The sequence below is a fragment of the Salvelinus sp. IW2-2015 genome, linkage group LG4q.1:29 (assembly GCF_002910315.2).
Source record: "Salvelinus sp. IW2-2015 linkage group LG4q.1:29, ASM291031v2, whole genome shotgun sequence".
Lineage (NCBI taxonomy): Eukaryota > Metazoa > Chordata > Actinopteri > Salmoniformes > Salmonidae > Salvelinus > Salvelinus sp. IW2-2015.
In genome coordinates this window covers 36,970,121-36,988,134 of record NC_036842.1, presented here as the reverse complement: position 1 = coordinate 36,988,134, position 18,014 = coordinate 36,970,121, and the positions used below count along the sequence as shown (strand labels likewise).

Below are 18,014 nucleotides of genomic sequence, written 5' to 3'. Positions count from 1 at the left end.
TTCAATAGTCTTCCATTCCAGAGACATGCATCATTCATTCATATTTTTTCATTGAGAAATACTGCACCAAACATCGTAGTTAGATGTAAAATTGTGCAACTAAGATCTTCTCAACCAAATTTAATGACAGATTCTTTTTTTTTATTGTTATCTTAGATTCATTCAGACTATTTTGAGGAAGTGTATACTGGCTCCGGCATCTCAAAATGGACAAAGTACTATTGCCGCTTTTCCCCATGTATTTCAAGTGAAAGTGTCTTAAGGGAGTATGTAAACACACTCGATCGGTTCATCTAGGCGCCAGCCGAACTGAAGCATGCTGACGCCTTTACACCCTTCCACGTCAAATTGACCGCTTTCAGACAAGCAGTTGATCATCCACTACCATAACCTGTAAGGTTTCACAGAGAATAGCACCATTATCTAAAGAGAGTGTAAATCATTATCCACAGACGCGATAGTCCGGCGTCCCATTGTGACGTGGCTGTGAAACCACCATCCGCGGGGGACGCACAGCACGAATGCGCCACCTCCCCACAATTCCCAACCAACGCATCTCCGATACGCACCATCTATTCATTTGAATGTGTTGAGAATTTGAAAAGTATGAAAGCCAACGGTCCAATATTCTAGAACACCGCTGTGAGTGCACATTTGGTACTCTGATAGACCCTTTAGCAAGTCTTTAATCAATAATGCTTGGTATGTAGCTTCACTGTGCTGTGGCTGCCAAAGCACAGGTCACTGGACCGTCTGTGTGTACATTAGACTCTGAAATCCTATTGATTTGGTTAGAGCTTAGCCCCTTACTAAGTGAGGTGGTTGTAGATTCAGCCCTGGGTCATGTTCATTAGGCACCAAACAGAAGAAAACATTTTTTTCCCCCACCATGTCAGAGCCCTCCAGACCATGTGATCCCCTGTCCAGAGGAGCTCTACGTGTACAGTCCTCTGGGGATGGCCTTCAAAGTGAATGGAGGGGACGGAGGAGCCAAAAACCCCAGCATCATCACTATGTAAGCGCTCAACCATCACCACTTATATTTGCTCCATAGATTAGTTGGATGGTGCTAAATGCCTGTAAAAAATATCACACTGTACTCATCTTACCTCTCTACATCAAGTTCATATGTTTACATGTAGGTTTGTTATCATACCTCTCTACATCAAGTTGATAGGTTTACATGTACTGTAGCTGGTCTAATTGTATGATTGCTCCAAATGACCATGGGGATTTTCTCCTCTTAGTTTTGCCATATGGAACACGATGATGGGGACATCTATACTCAGTATACCATGGGGGATAAAGCAGGTAATTCATCTATACTCAGTATACCATGGGGGATAAAGCAGGTAATTTCATCTCATACTCAGTATACCATGGGGATAAAGCAGGTAATTCATCTATACTCAGTATACCATGGGGGGATAAGCAGGTAATTCATCTATACTCAGTTATCATGGGGGATAAACAGGTAATTCATTATACTCAGTATACTCATGGGGGATAAAGCAGTAATTCATCTATACTCAGTATACCATGGGGGATAAAGCAGGTAATTCATCTATACTCAGTATACATGGGGGATAAGCAGGTAATTCATCTATACTCAGTATACCATGGGGATAAAGCAGGTAATTCATTCTATACTCAGTATACCATGGGGGAAAAGCAGGTAATTCATCTATACTCAGTATACCATGGGGGATAAGCAGGTAATTCATCTATACTCAGTATACCATGGGGGATATAAAGCAGTAATCTCTCTATACTCAGTATACCATGGGGGATAAAGCAGGTAATTCATCTATACTCAGTATACCATGGGGGGATGAAGCAGGTAATTCTCTATACCAGTAACATGGGGGATGAAGCAGTAATTCATCTATACTCAGTATACCATGGGGGATGAAGCAGGTAATTCATCTATACTCAGATATACCATGGGGATGAAAGCAGGTAATTCATCTATACTCAGTATACCATGGGGGGATGAAGCAGGTATTCATCTATACTCAGTATACCATGGGTGATAAAGCGGTAATTCATCTATACTCAGTATACCATGGGGGGATAAAGCAGGTAATCATCATATATCCAGTATACCATGGGGGGATGAAGCAGGTAATTCATCTATACTCAGTATACCATGGGGGATAAAGCAGGATAATTCATCTATATCAGTATACCATGGGGGGATGAAGCAGGTAATTAATCTATCTCGTAACCATGGGTGATAAAGCAGGTATTCATCTATACTCAGTATACCATGGGTGAAGCAGTAATGTGATTATTTCTCTATCCTAACTGAATAGTCATATTGCAATTCTACCGTACAACACCGTAAGTAATAGCCCACATATTAGTCAATGTCTCCTTGGTAAGTGTTATTAGCCGGATCCCAGATCTGTTTGTGCTGTCTTGCCAACTACTACTACTGATGTTGTCATAGTAAACATGGTTATACAGATCTGGGACCAGGCTAAAGTGTAATGCGTAGCCAACTCCCACTGACCTGTCTCTTCTCCTTGCAGGCAGGGTTCACGTTGGGCACCATCCTCCTGATCTCTATGGGTCTGCTGACCCTCTACTGCTGTTTCAGAGTGCTCAAATCACCCAAGTCAATACGTAAGACCATCAGCAGTGACTTAAATGTTTCCCCTACCCTTGTATATGTGGGACGGTGCCCATCACGTGTCTTTCTTGCACCTCCCGTCTAAAAGTGTTTAGAGAAGGTCTGTCAAACATCCGGCCCACGGGCGGTTTGAGTAATACAAATAATGATATATATTTTTTTTAACTAATTATTAATCAACATCGAAATGACTAAAACCATAGACGCTATAGAAATTATAATGGATCTACATGTATAGTCTTCACTCTGTTCAGCTAGCTAACAGTCATGTCATCGAAACAAAGCTAGACAGTCAGATTTTACGGCAAATTTTACGGCAAGGAAATATAATACATTTTAAGTGCGTCACTCCCGGACTTCTGTGAAGACTGAATTCGTCCCCAGGTCAAAAAGATTGACACCCCTGGTTTAGAGTTTGAATTGTATTGCTTTCAATTGACAAGTCTGATGCCTGAAGGTATTTATTTCAGCAACCGTTGTGATCGTATTAAATCTGTCAAGTTTACGTAAAAAAAAAAAAAACTTTGTATAGATAAGTGCCTGACTGTTGAGAGGTTAGTTATGTGACATGGGATGATTGACAGCCTTGTTGTGCCCTCACATTGTGTAGAGTAGCTGTTGTCTGTAGAACATTGTAGAGTAGCAGTTGTCTGCAGTTGCCCAGTGTAGATGAGGCTGCTGTCACACCAGCGTGCTACTGTTAGCACCACGGGGCATGGTGCGCTGAGTAATGTCATAGCCAGGCAGTTTACCCCCGGTCACACGTGGGACAGTACTTTACTGTTTTACAAGCCTACAGTACATGTTCTATAACAGTGCATGAGGAAAGTATTCAGAAAAGGAAAGTATTTTTCCCACATATTTTGTTACGTTACCGCCTTAATCTAAAATGTATTAAATATTTTTTTCCCTCATCTACACACAATACCCCATAATGACTAAACAAAAACAGGTTTTTAGAAATTTGTGCCAATTTTATAAAAAAATATATAAAACAGGAATACCTATTTACACAAGTATTCAGACGCTTTGCAATGAGACTTGAAATTGAGCTCAAGTGCATCCTGTTTCCATTGATCATCCTTGATGTTTCTACAACTTGTTTGGAGTCCACCTGTGGTAAATTCAATTGATTGGACATGATTTGGAAAGGGGCACACCTGTCTGTAAGGTCCCACAGTTGACAGTGAATGTCAGAACAAAAACCAAGCCATTAGGTTTAAGGAATTGTCCGTAGAGCTCCGAGACAGGATTGTGTCGAAGGCACAGATCTGGGGAAAGGTAGCCAAAAAATGTCTGCAGCATTGAAGGTCCGCAAGAACACAGTGGCCTCCATCATTCTTAAATGGAAGAAGTTTGGAACTACCAAGACTCTTCCTACAGCTGGCCGCCCGGCCAAACTGAACAATCGAGGGAGAAGGGCCTTGGTCAGGGAGGTGACCCAAGAACCCGATGGTCACTCTGAAAGAGCTCTAGAGTTCCTCTGTAGAGATGGGAGAACCTTCCAGAAGGACAACCATCTGTTCAGCCCTCCACCAATCAGGCCTTTATGGTAGAGTGGCCAGACGGAAACCACTCCTCAGTAAAAGGCACATGACAGCCCACTTGGAGTTTGCCAAAAGGCACCTAAAGGACTCAGACCATGAGAAACAAGATTTTCTGGTCTGCTGAAACCAAGATTGAACTATTTGGCCTGAATGCCAAGCGTCACATCTGGAGGAAACCTGGCACCATCCCTACGGTGAACCATGGTGGTGGCAGCATCATGCTGTGGGGATGTTTTTCTGAGACTGAGACTAGTCAGGATCGAGGGAAAGATGAACGTGCAAAGTACAGAGAGATTCTTGATGAAAACCTGCTCCAGAGCACTCAGGACCTCAGACTGGGGCAAAGGTTCACCTTCCAACAGGACAATGACCTTAAGCACACAACCAAGACAACGCAGAAGTGGTATCGGTACAAGTCACTGAATATCCTTGAGTGGCCCAGCCAGAGCATGGACTTGAACCCGATCGAACATCTCTGGAGAGACCTAAATAGCTGTGCATCGACGCTCCCCATCCACCCTGACAGAGTTTGAGAGGATCTGCAGACAAGAATGGGAGAAACTCCCCAAATACAGACGTGCCAAGCTTGTAGCGTCATACGCAAGGAGACTCATGGCTGAAATCCCTGCTAAAGGTGCTTCAACAAAGTAAAAGATCTGAATACTTATGTAAATTTGATACTTCAGGAGGGTTTTTTGTAATAAATTTGCTAACATTTCTAAAAACCTGTTTTTTGTTTAGTTATTATGGGGTATTGTGTGTAGATTGAGGGGATTTTTAAATATTTTTTATTCCATTTTAGAATAAGGCTGTAACAAAATGTGGAAAAAGTCAAGGGGTCTGAATAATTTCMGAATGCACTGTATATCTGTATGCCAGCGGTACACGACCCTGGGGTGCGTTCAGTTCGCTTCAACGTTTGCTATATTACGGGACGGTTTTTGCTGAATGACACGTTTCCCCAAAACGGTGCGCACCTTTTTTCAACAGCCTTTGAGGTACGTTTGCTCCTGTGTGGTGGGTGTGGCCTGATCAATATGGGTGTGACCATTTTGAAAATCGGAAAACGGGTGCAGCAAACCATATGGTCACTTCCCTATGGGTTACCATAATCACAACGTTCTTCAACTGGTCTTTCAGTACCGTTTCCGTTGAATTTGACGTTGCACACCGTACTGAACATGACCCTGTTGCTTTTGTCTCTATAGCACTGAATGCTAAAATCACATAGTACCAGGGGACTGTTCAGGAGGGGGTTACTTTACAGAACTTTCAGATAGAAATGTATTGTGCAGATTAGGTATAAATGTTTGTCATGTAGAATTGTGAGCCATGTCAGCTGTACACATTACATTTCTACCTGCTGTGATTGTTTCACGCCATTGAACACCCCTGGTTACCCAGCCAGATCAAGATGGTGAACCCCCCCCCCCCCCCCCCAAAAAAAAACACAATGTGTGGGAAACCAGTAGACAGTGGCCCTCGGGGACCCTTTTCATTGTCCACCCCTGTTACTGACTTTAAACACACATCCTATTTGTCTGTCTCTGTTTTTGCAGCGTACATCGACACGTCAGACTGGGAGTTCCCTGACGTGTGTAAATATTACTTTGGGAAATTTGGCCAGTGGTCCAGTCTGGTGTTCTCCATGGTGTCACTCATTGGTGCTATGGTGGTCTACTGGGTCCTAATGTCCAACTTCCTCTTCAACACGGGCAAATTCATCTACAGTAAGATCCTCTATAAACTCTAAATTAATCTACAGTAAGTCATCCTATGTAACTATAAACTAAATACATTTGTGTACTGTAATTCATATTCTCTATTATACAAAATATAACAGTACAAATACTGTGATTTACAACAGAGTTTAGAGAACTATACAAACTTGACGTTATTTACATTTTTAGAAGTAGAAAGGAACCGTCATTTAGTGTTTCACCAGTATTCACACACCAAAGGATTTCTAAAATGTTATCTTGCTCATCTTGAACTACTGCTAATCTGTTTTTACCTTCTACAGACTATGCGCATAATGTCAGCATGTCAGATACAGAGTTTGGAACCAACGGGTCAGAAAGAGGTGAGACTCGTTCTTCATGTGTAATTTATGTATCACTATCCAATCTCCCATCAAGCCTTAACTTGTATTACATTATTGTTCCTATTTTGATAGTGCAACTGCAGCATGGTCAGATATCAATTACTTTAGTTCACTACTCTCTCCCTTAGACTGCTCTGGTTCGCTCCTCTCTCCCATAGACTGAGTCATGTAAATGACTGCCGCACACTGTGTATACTTGCAAAACAAACTTTTCACTTTTGTTTTTGAATCTTCTACGCATCTGTCTAGGTGTTCCATCATGATACGTTCAGATGTGCAAAAGTGCTTTGTACTATAGTCACCATCCTCTAGCCTGGTCCCAGATCTGGTTGTGCTTTTGCCAACCATTGGCAAACTAAACTCTGTCCTAAAGTACCGCACCCTCGTCCTGCCTCCCCCAGTGATCTGCCCGTTCCCTAACACCCATCTGCCTCCCCCAGTGATCTGCCCGTTCCCCGACACGGGGGACCACAAAGGGAACTACAGCAGCGGCATCAGCGGCCTCTACCTGAACAACAACAACAACTACTACTATGGCAACGACACGTCAGACACAGCCGTGTTCGACCGCTGGTGGAGCAAGACCAACACCATCCCATTCTACCTCATCATTCTGCTGCTGCCGCTGCTCAACTTCCGCTCTGCCTCCTTCTTCGCCCGCTTCACCTTCCTGGGTAAGGACTGGAGGAACTGCCTATGCCAGTGTTTCTCAATCCTGGTCCTGGGGATCCAAAGGGGTGCACATTTTAGTTCCCTCCCCCTAGCACTACACATCTGACTCAATAATCAACTCATTAAACCTTTGAGTAGAGGAATCAGGTGTGTCACGGCAAAAACAAAGATGTCCCCGGGACCAGAATTAAGAGCTGGTCTATGCTAAGTCCCAGTTCTTTTGCACTTTCCCTTTCATGGTTTAAAAGAATTGGTTAGGTGTAAGCATTATAGTGAGTTTCCACCAAGGGAGTGTTCAACTGTACACTTTGGGAGAAAGGTATAAAAATCTATGCATTTTATAAATTCATTATTTATGTTTGTGAGGCGCTATTATGGATTTTCCCCAAGTTTTKATTTTTTTATTGTCTAGCTATCGTTAATGAAAGCTCAGTTCAATGATATAACCTTTTTTGCTATGGCTAGTGAAAGTAGACGTCATTTTTGCTCATAGTTGTCAATGATGCAAACAATGGCTTGCCTCTGAAAAAGCAGCCAGCTTTTTATTTAAGTGAAGTGAACGGGTTGACGTGAGTCATTGTTTGGTGACGTGCTCTGTGTCTTTGTTTTCTGGCTGGCTTGTATGACTTCTATTGATCTCTATCGACCCCACCCCCCCATGGCACCATATCGGGTCTACCTCATCATACTGTCACACTGAAGCTATTCGTTAGGCTTTCACCTGAGTTTCACTGTTATGAAATCCACTAGTCTCTACGTCCCGTAATTATATTATGAATGAATATGATTATTCATGTATACGAAAAAAAGGTGACAATGTGAGCTTATGACTGTAATTGTCTACAAATAGGTGGCGATAATGATGAGTCACGATGATGTTTGTTTACGATGAGGCGGCCCAGTTGATTTTCCACAACTTTGACCCCAAAATCCCTGGATATTCTCTGCCCATTGAACACAATGCTATCTTAATCAGTGTTTGCAGACAGTTGGGGGGTTTTCCTTTTCATTTGTATTTCCGGTGAGATTGGTACCTCAGTTTGGGGTCGGTCCTTTACAAATCAATAGGATAACATGTCAAGTTTTTTGAAACTATGACAGCCCCCTCCTTATATTGCTCTAAGTTAATTTATGCAACTAACTTGGTAACGTGTGTGTCCACCCCCAGAGTTCAGGCTGCTGTTCCCTCAGCTGACTGGTGTTTCTCACCCTGGCTTCTTCATCCACAACTGCATCAATACTTGATGAAGAGCACAAGCACCAGGAGAACAACGTGAGTTAGTTGGCCACGCTAGCGGTTATGTCTCCATTACACCAGGAGATAACGTGAGTTAGTTGGCCAGTCAATGGACTGGCGCCACATACCTTACTGACCTCCGAACCCCAACACTACCACCTGTTCACTGTGCTCCTCTGGCCTCCTGAACCCCAACACTACCACCTGTTCACTGCACTCCTCTGACACTGACCTCCTGAACCCCAACACTACCACCTGTTCACTGCGCTCCTCTGACCTCCTGAACCCCAACAATACCACCTGTACACTGTGCTCCTCTGACACTGGCCTCCTCACCCTCCCTCGCACCAGGCTCCGCTCCATGGGAGACCAGGCTTTCAGCAGTGCAGCTCCCCAGCTCTGGACCTCCCTCCCTCTCCATGTCAGAACCTCACGATCCATACACATATTCTAGTCCACACTAAAGACACACCTCGTCACACAGGCTTACCCAGATTCTCTGTTGTCTTAGATTTTATCCTCCATCTAGTTCACTTCCCTGGATAGTCTGTCATTATGTTTAGTGTTCTTTTCTATACTTATTTTTAATGTGATTTTATAGCTTTTTATCCTGCTGATTTTCTTGTATGTAAAGTGACTTTTAGTGTCGTGAAAAGTTCTTAAAATAACTTGTTATTTTACCTCTATAACACCAGGCACTATCTCTAGCCATCAAACTACCGGAGACCATTTGAAAAATATATTTTATGGTTGCTCACAATGTAAAGAGTGGGGATTCTTATTTTTGTGTATATATACACACACACAGTCTACAAATGCAATTTATTATTTCCAATGGGTGAACAAGACATGACTGTTAGCGACTATGAGCTCACAGTCCAAAGTTTAGCCAAATTAGCAGTGATGTGACAGCGCAGTAACCAATTGGAGGACAGATGGTCTCGCTAGATAGGCTAACAGCCAATGTGACGTTGTGCATGCTGTTTGGAAGATGCACCCACACAGAGAGAGCTTTGCGATGCCTTACTGCTCTGTAGCGTTTGGTCTAACTGGGCTGTTAATCCACTTCTTTTCTCCAACTACATTCAGTTTGAGACTGCTGGTGTTATGTATGACTAACCATTAACATTTGACCACACATTTTTATCGTTAAATATATATATTTTTTTTGCTGAACAGGCTTCTTTTTTTTTTTTTACATTAGTCACACCGTGTCAGGGCTTTTTGTTCTGAAAACCACTGTTGAGACAGAAAAGAAGTGGCTTGTCAGCGTTACGGAGTAGACTAATCGTACGTCCCAAATGGCACCCTATTCCCTACTGCACTTTTGACCAGAGTCCGGTGCACTTCCCATTGTTCCATTGTTAAGTCCGTGGCTGCAGTCTGTTTCCTGTTCCTTTTAACTTCTCTTTTTTTTTTCACCCTTAGCCACAACCCCCAGTATATTCAGTCACTAGTCTCACTACCGTCACGGTTGGAAGCAAACTTTAGACGCCTCACGTGCTTGTCCTGCCGATTTCGAGCAATTCCTTTACCTGATAAAATAGACTACAATTGTCTCTTTTGCCAAGCTTTGAACTCTGGTGAGAGCATGACTAAATATTAGCATAACCTGGTCACCAACAGTGCTGTGAAGAATAGTCTATTTGACTGTGGTTTTGCTGCCCTTGAGCAAGGCACTTAACCCCTAACCTACTTTCCTCCTGCGGCTGACCCTGTGCTGCACCCAGCCTGTTGTGTGCGGGGGTTGAACACTGTCAGCAACAACAACAAAAAAGTTTCCTTTGTATAATGAAGTAATAAAGATATCATTCAAATGTATTCATAGAGCCCTTCTTACATCTGCTGATGTCACAAAGTGCTGATGTCACAAACAGCAAGCAAGGCAGGTGTAGAAACATATGTTCCATCTGTGTCTATTGTGTTCTATCATGAAATAAACAGTGTTGTGTTGTGATTTCAGGTGCGGGACTTGTCTGTGGCCTACCTACTGGTGGGACTGACGTACCTATACGTGGGAGTGTTGATCTTTGCTGCGTTCCCCTCCCCTCCTCTGTCAAAAGACTGCATTGAACCAGTAAGGCTTTCACTTCCCTTTTGAAGAGCGAGGGTTTTATGTACATCGTAAATAACAGGATCTGGACAACACAAGTAAAAGGTCCAAGACACGGAGGAGAGCAGAGTGGATATTCCCCTCTTCTTTGACTAAACCTCTAGCAGTTATGTGTTAACTCTCATGTCTACGCTATATATATACAAAAGTATGTGGACACCCATTCAATTTAGTGGATTCGGYTATTTCAGCCACACCCGTTGCTGACCGGTATATAAAATCGAGCACACAGCCATGCAATCTCCATAGACAAACATTGCCAGTAGAATGGCTCGTACTAAAGAGCTCAGTGACTTTCAACGTGGCACTGTCAATTTCTGCGCTGCTGGAGTTGCCCTGGTCAAATGTAAGTGCTGTTATGGTGAAGTGGAAATGTCTAGGAACAACAATGGCTCAGCCGCGAAGTGTCGCAATGCCAAGCGTCAGCTGGACTGGTGTAAAGCTTGCTTCCATTGGACTCTGGAGCAGTGGAAATGCGTTCTCTGGAGTGATGTATCATGCCTCCTCATCTGGCAGTCTGATGGGCAAATCTGGGTTTGGCGGATGCCAGGAGAATGCTACCTGCCCAAATACACAGTGCCAACTGTAAAGTATAATGACCTGGGGCTGTTTTTTATGGTTCGGGCTACGTCCCTAAGTTCCAGTGAAGGGTTATCTTAACGCTACAGCATACAACATTCTACATGATTCTGTGCTTCTAACTTTGTGGCAACAATTTGGGGCCCTTCACTGTTTCAGCAGGACCATGCCCCCGTGCACAAAGCGAGGTCCATAGAGAAATGGTTTGTCGAGATCTGTGTGGAAGAACTTGACTGGCCTGCACAGAGCCCTGATCTCAACCCCATCAAACACCTTTGGGATGAATTTGAATGCCGACTGTGAACCAAGCCTAATCGCCCAACATAAGTGCCTGACCTTACTATTGCTCTTGTGGCTGAATGGAAGCAAGTCCCCCACAGCAATGTAGTGGAAAGCCTTCCCAGAAGACCAACTCCATATTAATGCCCCTGATTTTGGAATGAGATGTTTGACGAGCATGTGTCCACACACACTATATGACTACACGTATCTGAGTTGGCTCCAGGATGCTTTCCCTTAGGTACAGATCTAGGATCAGCTTCCCCTCCACCAATCCTAACCATAACCATCTAGTGGGGAAAATGCAGAGCTGGCCCAAGATCAGCGTCTAGGGGCAACTTCACCCTACTCCTTTAAGTTTGGGGTTATGAAATGACAGTTGCCACCCTTCTGACATTCTGTCTTGTCTGTTTACTACAGAACTTCCTGGATAACTTCCCTAGCAGTGACGTGCTGGTGTTTGTGGCACGGACCTGTCTGCTTTTCCAGATGACCACTGTCTACCCCCTGCTGGGCTACCTGGTGCGTGTCCAGATGATGAGCCAGGTCTTCGGCAAACACTACCCCAGGTAACAACCGCCCCTACCGGCCCTAGCCTTGTCCCATAGTGGATGAGAAACCCTAGATGACTCAACCCTGAAACTGGAGTTGAGAAACCCTAGAGAATTCAAAAAACTGTACACCATTCTCAAGGAACACGTATTGTTTTAACACTAGAACTGCTGGGCTTCTCAGCCTCCAAGAACCTGTAAAAGATCCGGCTGTCGGGTGCAGTGTCCTTTAGCCTACGAATCAGATGAATCTACTCTTTTGTTATTAGAGGTGTGACAACCTGGCTACACTCGTAATCGTATCTGTAAACTGACAGTTGATGCTCGTGATCGTATCTGTAAACTGACAGTTGATGCTCGTGATCGTATCCGTAAACTGACAGTTGATGCTCGTGATCGTAATCCGTAAATGACAGTTGATGCTCGTGATCGTATCCGTAAACTGACAGTTGATGCTCGTGATCGTATCCGTAAACTGACAGTTTGATGCTCGTGATCGTATCCGTAAACTGACAGTTTGATGCTCGTGATCGTATCCGTAAACTGACAGTTGATGCTCGTGATCGTATCTGTAAACTGACAGTTGATGCTCGTGATCGTATCCGTAAACTGACAGTTGATGCTCCGTGATCGTATCCGTAAACTGACAGTCGGACTGCTCGTGATCGTATCCGTAAACTGACAGTCGATGCTCGTGATCGTATCCGTAAACTGACAGTGATGCTCGTGATCGTATCCGTAAACTGACAGTTGATGCTCGTGATCGTATCAGTATGATGCTCGTGATCGTATCCCGTAAACTGACAGTTGATGCTCGTGATCGTATCCGTAAACTGACAGTTGATGCTCGTGATCGTATCCGTAAACTGACAGTTGACCAGCGGCCTGTTCTGATCTTGAACATCTGCACATTACCTTCAGCTTTCAAATGCTAAAATGGCTTGTGGGATATTAGGCTTTATTAGTTGAGTGACAACCTATGTAATTTGCTATAGGTTGTCCTCTATGTGCTGTTGAAAATTGTGTTTTACCATAATAAAATTAAGTTACCGGAGACCACTCATCTGGCTATTCCTGCTGAATGGGTTTACAGTAGATTTCATTTAGATTCTTCAGGTTCACCATTGGCAATAGTTTAGGTAGTTTTGCTTTAAACAATCATTATTTTATGGTAATTTTTAGATATACAGGGTCAAGTTTTTAAAGGTTTTTAAAATAATTTCATAACGAAGACCACAGTCATTTTGCGAGGCGGACTGACTGCATGACCAAAGCAGGAGGAGAAAACCGAAGCTCACTGAACTTCCAAATGGTGAAAACCATTCGATTTTGAGAACACCTTCCTAATATTGAGTTGCACCCGGGGCATGGACTCTACAAGGTGTTGAAAGCGTTCGACAGGGATGCTGGCCCATGTTGACTCCAATGCTTCCGACAATGACACAAATATTAATTTCCACAAAGTTTGCTGCTTCAGTGTCTTTAGATATTTTTGTCAGATTTTACTATGGAATACTGAAGTATAATTACAAGCATTTCATAAGTGTCAAAGGCTTTTATTGACAATTATATGAAGTTGATGCAAAGAGTCAATATTTGCAGTGTTGACCCTTCTTTTTCAAGACCTCTGTAATCCTCCCTTGCATGCTGTCAATTAACTTCTGGGCCCCATCCTGACGGATGGCAGCCCATTCTTGCATAATCAATGCTTGGAGTTTGTCAGAATTTGTGGGTTTTTGTTAGTCCACCCGCCTCTTGAGGATTGACCACAAGTTCTCAATGGGATTAAGGTCTGGGGAGTTTCCTGGCCATGGATCCAAAATATAGATGTTTTGTTCCCCGAGCCACTTAGTTATCACTTTTGCCTTATGGCAAGGTGMTCCATCATGCTGGAAAAGGCATTGTTCATCACCAAGCTGTTCCTGAATGGTTGGGAGAAGTTGATCTCAGAGGATGTGTACCATTCTTTATTCATGGCTGTGTTCTTAGGCAAAATTGTGAGTGAGCACACTCCCTTGGCTGAGAAGCAAACCCACCCACATATGAATGGTCTCCAGGATGCTTTACTGTTGGCATGACACAGGACTGATGGTAGCGCTCACCTTGTCTTCTCCGGACACGCTTTTTTCCGGATGCCCCAAACAATCTTAAAGGGGATTCATCAGATTAAATGACTTTACCCCAGTCCTCAGCAGTCCAATCCCTGTACCTTTTGCAGAATATCAGTCTGTCCCTGATGTTTTTCCTGGAGAAAAGTGGCTTCTTTGCTGCCCTTCTTGACACCAGTCCATCCTCAAAGTCTTCGCCTAACTGTGCGTGCACAGCAGGCACTCACACCTGCTTGCTGCCATTCCTGAGCAAGCTCTGTACTGGTGGTGCCCCAATCCCGCAGCTGAATCAACTTTAGGAGACGGTCCTGGCGCTTGCTGGACTTTCTTGGGCGCCCTGAAGCCTTCTTCACAACAATTGAACCGCTCTCCTTGAAGTTCTTGATGATCCGATAAATGGTTGATTTAGGTGCAATCTTACTGGCAGCAATATCCTTGCCTGTGAAGCCCTTTTTGTGCAAAACAATGATGATGGCACGTGTTTCCGTGCAGGTAACCATGGTTRACTGAGGAAGAACAATGAYTCCAAGCACCACCCTCCTTTTGAAGCTTCCAGTCTGTTATTTGAACTCAATCAGCATGACAGCGTGATCTCCAGCCCTTTCCTCGTCAACACTCATACCTGTGTTAATGAGAGAATCACTGACATGATGTCAGCTGGTCCTTTTGTGGCAGGGCTGAAATGCAGTGGAAATGTTTTTGGGGGATTCAGTTAATTTGCATGGCAAAGAGGGACTTCCATAATTTCCATCATATAAACTGAGGCAGCAGACTTAGAAAATGTATATTTGTGTCATTCTCAAAACCTTTGACCACGACTGTACATACATCATTTAGTTCCAGTTCAGAGAGGCCCACCTCCGTGAGCTCATCAGCAGCAGATTTGAATTTAGAATGGTAAATGAATGTGTTTAAAGATGCACATTCCTACCCCTTAAGATAGGAAAAGGTGTGAGGGGGGAAAAACTGTAAATAGGCTCTAAATACTTTGCTCAGCTGTCAGAATTTTTATAACACAATGTAAAATACAAGGATATATAGGAAAAGTCAGGGAAAGAGGACATTGCTTTCAAAATCGCAGATTTATTTTAATTACAACATCTAACAGCACGGGGCATTGGCCTATGGCAGTTTTAGTGTGAAAAGGTGATGTTTCTCAGTGGCAGTCTTTACCTCAGCTAATGTACCCCTCATTGGAAGGGGAGCCAGTCTTGTGTGTTGAAGCTTTGATGGTTAAAACAAGCTTTCTACAAAATGTTACAATTCTTCATCCCCTAGTTTCTTCCACGTTTTCACTCTGAACATTTTCATCGTTGGCACTGGTGTCTGCATGGCGAAGTATTACCCCAACATTGGCTCCATTATAAGGTAAGATGGCTGCTAAGATAGGTAAATGAGGAATTATGAAGATGTTTGTTGATAAAGAGAACCAAAAACAAGGTATCCCTTGCAAATGGAAAATAAAAATGTAGGGCAAAATCCTTGAGATATTGGTATTAAAATTATCCTTCAAATTCCCCCATTGACATTAATGCACGATTGACACTAACATTTTATTTTCACACACGTTTAGCCCATAGTCTCGCCCCCTCTTTGAATTGAATCTAATTCACCCTCTCTCGCTCAGTCCATATAGATCTGCTCTCTCTGTTTCTCCTCCCAGGTACTCTGGGGCGACGTGTGGCCTGGCCCTGGTCTTTGTCTTCCCCTCTCTGGTCCACATGATCTCCCAGAAGCGTAGAGGGGAGCTCAGCTGGCCCTCGGCCATCTTCCACAGCTTCCTCATTGTCCTGGGCGTGGCCAATGTGGCAGGACAGTTCTTCATGTAGTTATGCCACTACTTGGTTGGTCTGTCCCTCAATGAAGCTGGGTCGTGTTCATTAGTCACCAAACGGAAGAAAATGGACAAACGGGGAGGTGGGACGACTTGGTCTTGTCCATTGTGAAATGCTAATTTTAGTTTTCCGATGCAAAATGTTTCAACTTTCTGTTGAGTGACCTGATGATTACGACCCGGCACAAGCCTTTTGTATACATTGTGTACGGTTCAGAGAGATGCAGGAGACGGCATACAGTGTCCAACTCTCATGGTCTGGTTTGCACAAGGAGCAGTCTCTGGGGAATTCAAGCTAATGTCTTTGTCTTTCTACTTTAACTGCACGTCCTCTTCTTTTAGTGGGAGTTTCATGTCAATTTAGATTGCTTTGGATGTTTACGTTAGTTTTGCTCCCTCCACAAACATGTTAACGCTAATCATTCAGACTTTTTTTTAAGGGCATTGACTTTCACCTCAGAACTATTCTCCTTCTTCATGATGGTGCAGAAATGTTTTAGGTTATTTCATGTTGATTTAATAATTTTTTGGTAGTTCAGTAGGACTGAGCTAGCCTTGCACAGCCTTGTTCACATGTACTGTTCTGATAACTAATCTTTTGTTATTTCCTCTTTGAGGTTCATTTATTTTGGGGTTTCCATTGTAGTTCGAACAATTTAAGCACTGTTCTCATCAGCGTAAAATACACTCATATTTAATTTGTTTAAATGCAATTAATATGTAGAACATAGAGTAGAAGCAACCCAATTTGATTATAAATAATGTGTGCGTAGCTTGCTTCAAAGTAGAACAGTGCAACGGCAAGAAGTCTGTGGGAGAGTTATCAATAGATAATAATGTGATCATAATAATAATTCTCCAGAGTGAAGCATTTGACTGACAAATGTTACTGAATTATTCCCTTAAACACTTTCCCCTCCCTCCTATTCTCACCCCTCTGTTTGAACACTATACATTCTATATAGTGTATATATTATTATGGGGAAATGCACAAATCATGTCCTGTATTTATTGTATCTTTTTGAGGGGGAGGGGGAATCTGGATGGAATTATTTGACGTGTAAAAGCAGGGAAGCGATTTATTGTGGTGACTGTTTTAGGCCTTTTGAATTTTCTTGGCCCATGTGGATATTTGGGTGGGATTAGGGAGTTCATTTGTTCCCTGGCTCTTAAAGGGAAATACCACTCAAACTATTTTCATATTTGTTTCATTAGTTCACTGTTGATACGGTCCAATAATGTTTTGCATGTCAGCAATCAAGTTTAAGATAGACAACTTTCAAAATAATTTGGTATTTTTAATCGCATGACACTTTCTGTATTTTTGAAAGTTCTATATCTTAAACTTGATTGCTGACGTAAAACATTTTGGAACCATATCAACAGTGAACTAATGAAACAAATATGAAAATAGTTTGAGTGGTATTTTTCCTTAAATGTATTACATTGTTATTGTAAAGTTGCCCCGAGATCCTGATCTTGGGTCAGTTTTGTATTTTCCCCACTAGGATTTGGAAAGCTTATCCAAGGGTAAACCTCATAATGTTCATCTGCCATAGTCATTTTGGAGCACCAACTGTATACTTGAACAAATGGAAGCTAACTCTGTTATGAACTTTTTGTTGTTGTTGGTTGTTGCTACATACGGTTCTTTACTCTAATTCTTCAGAGAAACTGCACCTTAATGTTATCGGATGGATAAAGGGATTGTGTAGGGGTGGTGTAATGGAGTGTACCTTCACTAAACGTTGCTTGTCATACAAAAGCTGGCCTCATTCTTTGGTAAGTAAGATGTTAGCAATTCCAGTTATGGTGTTTTTAATGGCAATTATATTCACAGGGGGTTCTAAATGAGTGTATGTGTGGTTGTCTGAAATTACAGAATGAAGAGAGGAATGATAAGTAATTCAAATACTATTAGGATATAGTAATAAACAATATTACAATGAAGTAACAAACTGCTATTGGAATAATTTATAACCAATGATGGTTATAAATGCACCATTGATTTACAAAGGAAACAGCAACTGAAAAGGTCCACAAGGGACTTATAGAAACAGACCAAATAGCCTTCAGCATGAGGAATGACAACAAAGCCAGTCTTAGCATACAAGCTAGGAATTATGTCTCCATATTAACATACAAGTTATAGCTAAATAACTAGTGGAGAAATGTACATAAGCACATGGACAGAGTATTCACCGTAAAGCACATGAAAATAATACCTCACTGTAAAATAYTTTGCGTGTCTGCAGTTATAACAAAGTAACTGTATACATGTGCTCTATAGMGCTCGCCAGCTTGTAGTCMTAAAAGCGTTAATTAGTTACCTCTGGTTCGTTTGGCCATTCCTAT

The 18,014-nt window shown here is 42.6% G+C and overlaps 1 protein-coding gene across 1 annotated transcript in view; it reads left to right on the top strand.

Moving 5' to 3' along the window:
• slc38a9 (solute carrier family 38 member 9) overlaps nucleotides 1-17,424 on the top strand; it is a 30,121-nt gene extending 12,697 nt beyond the window's left edge. Inside the window, 13 exon segments of the mRNA XM_023984636.2 lie at nucleotides 897-1,015; nucleotides 1,248-1,311; nucleotides 2,535-2,628; nucleotides 5,742-5,912; nucleotides 6,206-6,265; nucleotides 6,727-6,963; nucleotides 7,621-7,717; nucleotides 8,122-8,193; nucleotides 8,195-8,231; nucleotides 10,159-10,272; nucleotides 11,587-11,735; nucleotides 15,104-15,193; nucleotides 15,489-17,424. Coding sequence (XP_023840404.1) covers nucleotides 897-1,015; nucleotides 1,248-1,311; nucleotides 2,535-2,628; nucleotides 5,742-5,912; nucleotides 6,206-6,265; nucleotides 6,727-6,963; nucleotides 7,621-7,717; nucleotides 8,122-8,193; nucleotides 8,195-8,231; nucleotides 10,159-10,272; nucleotides 11,587-11,735; nucleotides 15,104-15,193; nucleotides 15,489-15,654 — 1,470 coding nt within the window. The 3' untranslated portion in view covers nucleotides 15,655-17,424.
• Nucleotides 17,425-18,014: the final 590 nt, after the last annotated feature.